At 53.6% G+C, this 9,338-nt stretch overlaps 1 protein-coding gene across 1 annotated transcript; it reads left to right on the forward strand.

Annotated features, from left to right (window-relative positions):
• The first annotated feature begins 1,514 nt into the window (after positions 1-1,514).
• Positions 1,515-9,338, forward strand: LOC121468441 (uncharacterized). Its single transcript, XM_072920214.1, has 7 exons — positions 1,515-2,228; positions 3,182-3,390; positions 4,581-4,690; positions 5,596-5,620; positions 5,973-6,450; positions 8,417-8,586; positions 9,262-9,338. Exons 1-7 carry the CDS (start codon positions 1,990-1,992, stop codon positions 9,336-9,338), a joined length of 1,308 nt encoding a protein of 435 aa, XP_072776315.1. The 5' UTR covers positions 1,515-1,989.

Here is a 9,338-nt window from a genome sequence, read left to right on the forward strand (position 1 = left end):
AAATGGTGGAAAATGGAGCCCTTGAAGGGAAAATGGGGGAAAATGGAGCCTGTGAGGGGAAAATGGGTGAAATGGAGCCAGTGAGGTAAAAATGGGGGAAAACGGAGGCCATGAGGTAAAAATGGGGGGGTAAAAAGAGCCCTTGAGGGGAAAATGGAGCCTTTGAGGGGGAAATGGGGGGAAATGGAATCCATGAGGGGGAAATGGTGTTTGTGAGGGGAAAATGGGAGAAAATGGAGCCCGTGAGGGGAAAATGGAGCCTTTGAGGGGGAAATGGGGGGAAATGGAGCCCGTTAAGGGAAAATGGAGCCTTTGAGAGGAAAATTGGGGAAATGGAGTCTGTGGGGGAAAAATGGGGTAAAAGGGAGCCTGTGAGGGGAAAATTGAATCCATGAGGGGAAAATGGGGGAAATTGAGTTATTGAGGGAAAAACAGAGCCCTTGAGGAGAAAATGGAGGGAAAAGGAGCCTGTGAGGGGAAAATTGAGCCTTTGAGGGGAAAATGGAGGGAAAAGGAGCCCGTGAGGGGGAAATGGAGGGAAATGGAGGCTCTGAGGGGAAAATGGAGGGAAATGGAGCCTGTGAGGGGAAAATCGGGGAAATGGTGTTTGTGAGTGGAAAATGGGAAGAAATTGAGATCTTGAGGGAAAAATGTGGGGAAAATTGAGTCCTTCAGGAGAAAATGGAGGGAAATGTAATTCATGAGGGGGAAAAGGGGACAAATGGAACCCGTGAGGAGAAAATGGGGGAAAATGGAGCTCCTGAGGAGAAAGTGGGAGAAATGGAGCCCACCTGGGATGCTGGATCAGGTGTCCAGGTGAGAATACAAGAAGAATATTTGGATAACAATGAATTATTATCCAAAACGCTCTTTATTTGTCCAGCTCTAATAAGCTGTTGCTAATAACGTTTGTATTTAATTTGATCTCAGGTTATCTCCATTTTGTGGCTAATTGGCTTTACACTTATCAATTTCTCGTTAGTATCATACTTACCTGAAGTTATCCACCTGATGAGAATTTTCTTCTTTTTTTTTCTGTGTTCATCATTAAGCACTTGGTTAACCATATAATACCCATTAAGTTGTAAAAAGGAAAAAGTTATTTATATCAGGATATATAGGTATGAAAGTTGTATTCAGGTTATATAGATATGAAAAGTTATGATTTAGGTTATATAGATATTGGATTACACAAATATGTAAAAAATTATATAGATATATGAAATTATATAGATACATCCCTGCATTATATAGAATAAATATTTATATAGATTGCATAGATGCATAGATATGCTGTGTAAATATATAAGTTTGTCTTTTATTTCTCTGCATAGATACAGAGAACTAGGTTGTGTAAACAACACATATCAGTACAACGTATATTGATATATATTGTGTCAATGCCAATATAATTTATGTTATATTAATATTAAATTGTAGAGGTAGGCCAGGTTATACAAGCATCTTATAACGCAAAGTATATGAATGCCTTTTAATTTTATAGAAGGTTAAATAGGCATTAACGAAGAATAATATTGTGGAAAATATATCTGTTTAAACAGCGTGCGATCATCTTTAAGTTATTGTTTACTATTCCAGGTTAATTCATAATCTTGGTGTCATAGAACTATTCTAACAGGGAAAAACCTCGAGGAATAAATCTTGTCTCGAGGTTTTTTGTCCCAAGATCACCAAGAAACGCGATTTTTACCCAAAATCCCCCAATTTGCTTTGCTCCCACGGCGTCCCCCGTACCCATGGCGACGGGGCGGCCCATTCCACCCTTCCCTCCCTCCACACTTGGTACGTTCCATGCAAATGAGCCCGCACGCGCCACCACCCCTGCGTTCAAATGGCAACCAATAGGAAGCGAGGAGGCGGGGTCACGATAATGATTGACAGCTCCCAGAGCCAATCGCGAGGCGCGGCGCCACAAAGCCGCCAAGGAAAACCACAGCCTATCAGCGGCGAGGAGGCGGGATTACGGCGATGATTGACAGCGCCCGGAGCCAATCGGGAGGCGCAGCGTCCCGTCCCTCAGCGACCGCCGCTTTCCCGCCCTGCGCCCCGGGACCCCCAAAACCTTCCCGGGACCCCCCAAAACCTTCCCGGGACCACCATGGGCTTCCTGAAGCTCATCGAGATCGAGAACTTCAAGTCCTACAAGGGCCGCCAGATCATCGGGCCCTTGCGCCGCTTCACCGCCATCATCGGCCCCAGTGGCTCCGGTGAGTCCCGGGGGGGTTCACGGCGCCGCTCCCGTGATGGTCTCTGAGGGGTGACACCGAATTCTTTTACACCGCCCCGCTCTCTCTTCCTCCTCCCGCCGGGCCCGAGGGGTTCCCCGCTTCCTGGGGTCCTTCCTAAATATTGGGGTCCCCCCCATTCCATGGGGGTCCCTCCTAAGCTTTGGGGACCCCAATAATTCTCCACATCCCTCCCTCACCCCTTCCTCGCCTCCCTCCTCTTCCTCTGGGGTTCCTCCTCTTCCTCTGGGGTCCCCCTCCTATTCCATGGGGTCCCTCCTGAACTTTGGGGTCCCCCCCATTCCATGGGGGTCCCTTCTAAGCCTTATTGGGGTCCCCAATAATTCTCCACCACCCTCCCTCACCCCTTCCTCGCCTCCCTCCTCTTCCTCTGGGGTCCCCCCCCATTCCTTGGGGTCCCTCCTGAACTTTGGGGTCCCCTCCCATTCTATGGGGTCCCTCCTGAACTTTGGGGTCCCTCCCCATTCCATGGGGTCCCTCCTAAACTTTGGGGTCCCCAATAATTCTCCACAGCCCTCCCTCACCCCTTCCTCCCCTCTCTCCTCTTCCTCTGGGGTCCCCCCCCCCATTCCTTGGGGTCCCCCCCCCATTCCTTGGGGTCCCCCCTCAATTCCCAAGGCTCCTTTTAAGTCCTCATTCCCAGGGGTCCCCCCTCAATTCCCGGGGCTCCTTCCAACCCCCCATTCCCTGGGGTCCCCCCATTCCCTGGGGTCCCCCCACTAATTCCTGGGTTCTCCCCATTCCCTGAACTCCCCCCCACTAAATTCCCCAAACTCCCTCAGTTCCTCCCATTCCTGGGGACCCCCCCCTCAATTCCCGGGGCTCCTTCCAACCCCCCATTCCCTGTGGCCCCCCAACAACCCCGGGGGTCTCCCCCATGCCCTAAACCCGCCGTGTCCCCCCAAACCTGGCAGGCAAATCCAACCTGAAGGACGCCATCAGCTTCGTGCTGGGGGAGAAGACAGCAACCTGCGGGTGAAGAGAAGACAGCAACCTGTGGGTGAAGACGCTGCGGGACCCGATCCACGCGCGCCCGTGGCCAGCCCGCGGCCAGCCGCGCCTTCTCAGCGTGGTCTGCTCCGGGGAGGCGCCGAGGACCGCACCTTCGCCCGCGGCATCGTCGGTGAGCCTGCGGGGGGGTTTGGGGTGGGTTTGGGGGATTTATGGGGGTTTGGGGTGGGTTTGGGGGGGATTTATGGGGGTTTTGGGGGGGATTTATTGGGGTTTGGGGTGGGTTTGGGGGGTATTTATGGGGTTTTTGGGGGGGATTTATTGGGGTTTGGGGTGGGTTTGGGGGGATTTATGGGGGTTTGGGGGCGATTCTGGGGGGTTTGGGGTATTTCTGGGGTGGGTTTGGGGGGGATTTATGGGGATTTATGGGGGTTTGGGGTATTCCTGGCATGGGTTTGGGGGATTTATGGGGGTTTGGGGATATTTATGCAGTTTGGGGGCAGTTTCAGGGAGTTTGGGGTGGGTTTGGGGGGTATTTATGGGGGGTTTGGGGGGATGTATTGGGGTTTGGGGGGATTTATTGGGGTTTGGGGTGGGTTTGGGGGATTTATGGGGTTTGGGGGGGCATTTATGGGGGTTTGAGGATAGGTTTGAGGGTATTTACAGGGGTTTTGGGGTAGGTTTGGGGGGATTTATGGGGAATTGGGGGCGATTCTGGGGGGTTTGGGGTATTTCTGGCGTGGGTTTGGGGGGGATTTATGGGGGTTTGGGGGGATTTATGGGGGTTTGGGGGCAGTTCTGGGGGTTTGGGGTGGGTTTGGGGGGATTTATGGGAGGTTTGGGGGTATTTATGGGGCTTTGGGGTGGTTTTGGGGTAGGTTTGAGGGTATTTACAGGGGTTTTGGGGTGGGTTTGGGGGCGATTCTGGGGGTTTTGGGGTATTTCTGGGGTGGGTTTGGGGGGATTTATTGGGGTTTGGGGTGTTTGGGATGGGTTTGGGGATATTTATGGAGTTTGGGGGCAGTTTCAAGGAGTTTGGGGTGGGTTTGGGGGGTATTTATGGGGGGTTTGGGGCTGCTCTGGGGTGGGTTTGGGGGTCACAGAGTTGGGAGGCACAATTTAGGGTTTGGGGGACAGATTTTGGGGTGTTTAGGATTTGGGGAACCCCCAAGATCCCCCCCAAGCCCCCCAGCACAGGCAGCTCCGAGGAGGGACCACGAGCGCACCTTTACCTGTGGGTGCAAAGGAGGCACAGTTTGGGGGTCACAGAGTTGGGGGGGCACAGTTTAGGGTTTGGGGGGCAGAGTTTGGGGTGTTTAGGTTTTGGGGGACCCCCTGACCCCCCGAAATTCCCAATCCCAGGCAGCTCCTCAGTACAAGATCAACAACGGGGTGGTGCAGCTGAGCGAGCACAGCGAGGAGCTGGAGAAGCTGGGAATGCTCATCAAGGCAGGAACTGCCTCGTCTGCCAGGTGAGGAGGGGTTCTGGGGGGATTTGGGGGTTTTTGGGGGGTTTGGGGGCGATTTGGGGGTTCGGGGGGGGATTTTGGGGTTTTTGTAGGTGTTTTGGGGGGGATTTTGGGGTTTTTGGGGGGGGATTTTGGGGTTTTTGGGGGGAGATTTTGGAGTTTTTGGGGGCAGATTTTGGAGTTTTTGGGGGGAGATTTTGGGGTTTGGGGGGGTTTAGGGGCCTTTTTGGGATTTTGGGGAACGATTTTGAGGTTTTTGGAGGGGTTTTGGGGGAGATTTTGGGGTTTTTGTAGGGGTTTTGGGGGGTTTTGGGAGCGATTGTGGGGTTTTTGGAGCGGTTTTGGGGGTGATATTGGAGCTTTTGGGGGGCAATTTTGGGGGTTTTGGGAGCGATTTGGAGGTTCTGGGAAGTTTCTGGGGGTGATTTTGGGGGTGATTCTGGGGGTTTTGTGGCCGATTTTGGGGTTTTGGCAGCAATTTTGGGGTTTTGGTGGGTTTTGGGGGCAATTTTGGGGTTTTGAGGGTTATTTTGGGGTTTTTGGGGGGGATTTGGGGTTTTTTGATCCCATTTTCCAGGGAGCAGTGGAGTCCATGGCCATGAAGAACCCCGAGGAGATCCCCTGGGATTTGGGGATTCCGTCTCAGGATTTGGGGATCTCTCACAGGGATTTAAGGGTCTCTGACAGGAATTTAAGGATCTCAGAAGAATTTAAGGATTTAGGACCATTTTTAATCCCGTTTTCCAGGGAGCAGTGGAGTCCATGGCCATGAAGAACCCCAAGGAGCGCACGGCGCTCTTCGAGGAGATCTCAGGGATTTGGGGATTCTCTCACAGGAATTTAAGGATCTCTCACAGGAATTTAAGGATTTAGAACCATTTTTTCCCCATTTTTCCCCATTTTTCCAGGGAGCAGTGGAGTCCATGGCCATGAAGAACCCCAAGGAGCGCACGGCTCTGTTTGAGGAGATCCCCTGGGATTTGGGGATTCTCTCTCAGGGATTTAGGACCATTTTTTCCCCATTTTTTCCCCATTTTGCAGGGAGCAGTGGAGTCCATGGCCATGAAGAGCCCCAGGGATCGCACGGCTCTGTTTGGGGAGATCGGCCGCTCAGGGGAACTGCCCCCGGGTAGGACAGGCACAAGAAGGAGATGGTGAAGGCCGAGGAGGACACACAGTTCAATACCAGCGCCAGAAGAACAGCGCCGCCGAGGCAAGGAGGCCAAGCAGGACAAGGAGGAGGTGGGGACGCGCGGGATTTCGGGGAAAAATGGGGTTTTTGGGCAGAACCAGGCTGACCCAAAGCCCGGCTTGGAGCAGAACCAGAACCAGAACCAGAACCAGACTGACCCAAAGCCCGGCTTTGAGCAGAACCAGAACCAGAACCAGAACCAGGCTGACCCAAAGCCCGGCTTTGAGCAGAACCAGAACCAGAACCAGAACCAGGCTGACCCAAAGCCCAGGTCTGAGCAGAACCAGAACCAGAACCAGAACCAGGCTGACCCAAAGCCCAGCTTTGAGCAGAACCAGAACCAGAACCAGGCTGACCCAAAGCCCAGCTTTGAGCAGAACCAGAACCGGCTGACCCAAACCCTCTCCCCCCAGGCTGAGCGGTACCAGCAGCTGAAGGACGCGGTGGTTCGGGCCCGGGTGCAGCTGCAGCTTTTCACACTGTTCCACAACGGGGCCGAGATGGAGAAGCTGAACGAGGAGCTGGGCCTGAAGGACCCCGAGATGGACAGGGACAAGAGAGGATGGACAGGGTGGAGGACGAGCTCAGGGACCGCAGGAAGGAGCTGGGCAAGAGATGAGGGAGCAGCAGCAGATCGAGGAGATCAGGTGAGGAGCCTGGGGGGTTTGGGGTGGGGATGCTGGATTTGGGGTGGGAATGCTGGATTTGGGGTGGGAATCCACAGTTTTGGGGTGGGGATGCTGGATTTGGGGTGGGAATCCACAGTTTTGGTGTGGGAATGCTGGATTTGGGGTGGGAATGCTGGATTTGGGGTGGGAATCCTCCATTTGGGGGTGGAAATCCTCAAACTTAGGCTGGAAAGCCTCAAATTTGGGGTGGGAATCCTGAATTTGGAGGTGTGGATGCTGGATTTGGGGTGGGAATGCTGGATTTGGGGTGGGAATCCACCGATTTGAGGTGGGAATGCTGGATTTGGGGTGGGAATGCTGGATTTGGGGTGGGAATCCACAGATTTGAGGTGGGAATGCTGGATTTGGGGTGGGAATCCACAGTTTTGGGGTGGGAATGCTGGATTTGGGGTGGGGATGCTGGATTTGGGCTGGAGTGTCCCCAGGGGGGCTGGAGTGTCCTCAAGGGGGCTGGAGTGTCCCCAGGCTGGAGTGTCCCCAAAGAAGGCTGGAGTGTCCCCAAGGGGGCTGGAGTGTCCCCAGGGGGGCTGGAGGGGTCCCCAGGTCATCCCCGTGTCCCAATTCCTGTCAGAGAGTCGGGGGATCAGCCCCCCAAACCCCCAAATCCCCTTTTTCACCCCCAAATCCCCTTTTCCTCCCCCCAAATCCCCTTTTTCTTCCCCCAAACCCCCTTTTCCTCCCCCCAAACCCCATTTTCCTCCCCCAAATCCCCTTTTCCTCCCCCCAAATCCCCTTTTCCCCCCCCCAATCCCCTTTTTCACCCCCAAATCCCCTTTTCCCCCCCAAATCCCATTTTCCTCCCCCCAAATCCCCTTTTCCCCCCCAAATCCCATTTTCCTCCCCCCAAATCCCCTTTTTCCTCCCCCAAATCCCCTTTTCCTCCCCCCAAATCCCCTTTTTTACCCCCAAATCCCCATTTTCAGCCCCCAAATCCCCATTTTCACCCCCCAAATCCCCTTTTTCACCCCCCAAATCCCCTTTTTCTCCCCCCAAATCCCCTTTTCCACCCCCCAAATCCCCTTTTCCACCCCCCAAATCCCCTTTTCCACCCCCCAAATCCCCTTTTTCACCCCCAAATCCCCTTTTTCACCCCCAAATCCCCTTTTTCACCCCCAAATCCCCTTTTTCACCCCCCAAATCCCCTTTTTCACCCCCAAATCCCCTTTTTCACCCCCAAATCCCCTTTTCCTCCCCCCAAATCCTTTTTTGCACCCCCAAATCCCCTTTTCCTCCCCCCAAATCCCCTTTTTCACCCCCAAATCCCCTTTTTCCTCCCCCAAATCCCCTTTTTCACCCCTCAAATCCCCTTTTTCACCCCCAAATCCCCTTTTTCCTCCCCCAAATCCCATTTTCCTCCCCCCAAATCTCCTTTTCCTCCCCCCAAATCCCCTTTTTCACCCCCCAAATCCCCTTTTTCTCCCCCCAAATCCCCTTTTTCACAGCCCAAATACCCTTTTTCACCCCCAAATCCCCTTTTTCACCCCCAAATCCCCTTTTCCTCCCCCCAAATCCCCTTTTCCTCCCCCCAAACCCCCTTTTTTCCCCCCCAAATTCCCTTTTTCTCCCCACAAATCCCCTTTTTCACCCCCAAATCCCCTTTTTCCCCCCCACGCAATCCCTGGAGGAGCAGAAGCGCCTGGAGGGCGTGGGATCTGCCCCCCAAATCCCCTTTTCCTCCCCCCAAATCCCCTTTTTTCCCCCCCAAATCCCCTTTTTTCCCCCCCAAATCCCCTTTTTCACCCCCAAATCCCCTTTTTTCCCCCCCAAATCCCCTTTTTCACCCCCAAATCCCCTTTTTCACCCCCAAATCCCCGTTTTCTCCCCCCAAATCCCCTTTTTCCCCCCCAGGCAATCCCTGGAGGATGAGCTGACGGAGGAGGTGGAGTTGGCCAAGCGCTGCATTGAGGAGATCAACGAGGAGCTGAACCACCGGGTGGTGGAGCAGCTCGGGGACGCTCGCATCGACCGCCAAGGCCGAGATCATGGACAGCATCCAGCGCCTCTACCCCGGCTCCGTGGTGAGGGGAGCCCCAAAACTGCCCAAAAACTGCGCCAAAACCCTCTCAGAAACTGCCCAAAACTGCACCAGAAACTGTGCCAAAACCCTGTCAGAAACTGCACCAAAACTGCACCAGAAACTCTGCCAAAACCCTGTCAGAAACTGCACCAAAACCCTGTCAGAAACTGCACCAAAACCCCCTCAGAAGCTGCACCAAAACCCCCTCAGAAACTACCCAAAAGTGCACCAAGACCCCGTCAGAAACTGCCCAAAATTGCACCAAAACCCCCTCAGAAACGGCACCAAAACTGCCCCAGAAACTGCACCAAAACCCCCTCAGGAACTGCACCAAAACTGCCCCAGAAACTGCTCAAAAGTGCACCAAAAACTGCACCAAAACCCCCTCAGAAACGGCACCAAAACTGCCCCAGAAACTTCACCAAAACTGCACCAAAACTCCCTCAGAAACTGCCCAAAACTGCCCCAGAAACTGCACCAAAACCCCCTCAGAAACTGCACCAAAACTGCCCAAAACTCTCAAAAACTGCCCAAAACTGCCCCAAAACCCCCCCAGAAACTGCCCAAAACTGCCCCAAAACCCCCTCAGAAACTGCACTAAAACTGGCCCAAAAACTGCCCCAAAACCCGCGTCACTGACCCCATAAGTGACCCCATAAAAACCCCATAACCGCAGTGTGGCGGCTGATTGACCTGTGCCAGGAGAACCCGATCCCATTCCCGATATCCCTGACCCATAACTGCAGTCCCTGA

The sequence above is a fragment of the Taeniopygia guttata genome, chromosome 31 (genome assembly GCF_048771995.1).
Source record: "Taeniopygia guttata chromosome 31, bTaeGut7.mat, whole genome shotgun sequence".
Classification (NCBI taxonomy): Eukaryota; Metazoa; Chordata; class Aves; order Passeriformes; family Estrildidae; genus Taeniopygia; species Taeniopygia guttata.

What these genes read in the sequence shown, in the direction of transcription:
- LOC121468441 (XM_072920214.1), top strand. Translation starts at nt 1,990, where the DNA reads ATGATTGACAGCGCCCGGAGCCAATCGGGAGGCGCAGCGTCCCGTCCC. An exon ending in CTTCGCCCGCGGCATCGTCG is followed by an intron (nt 3,391 to 4,580) that starts GTGAGCCTGCGG and finishes TCCCAATCCCAG; the next exon opens with GCAGCTCCTCAGTACAAGAT. An exon ending in AGTGGAGTCCATGGCCATGA is followed by an intron (nt 5,621 to 5,972) that starts AGAACCCCAAGG and finishes GGGTTTTTGGGC; the next exon opens with AGAACCAGGCTGACCCAAAG.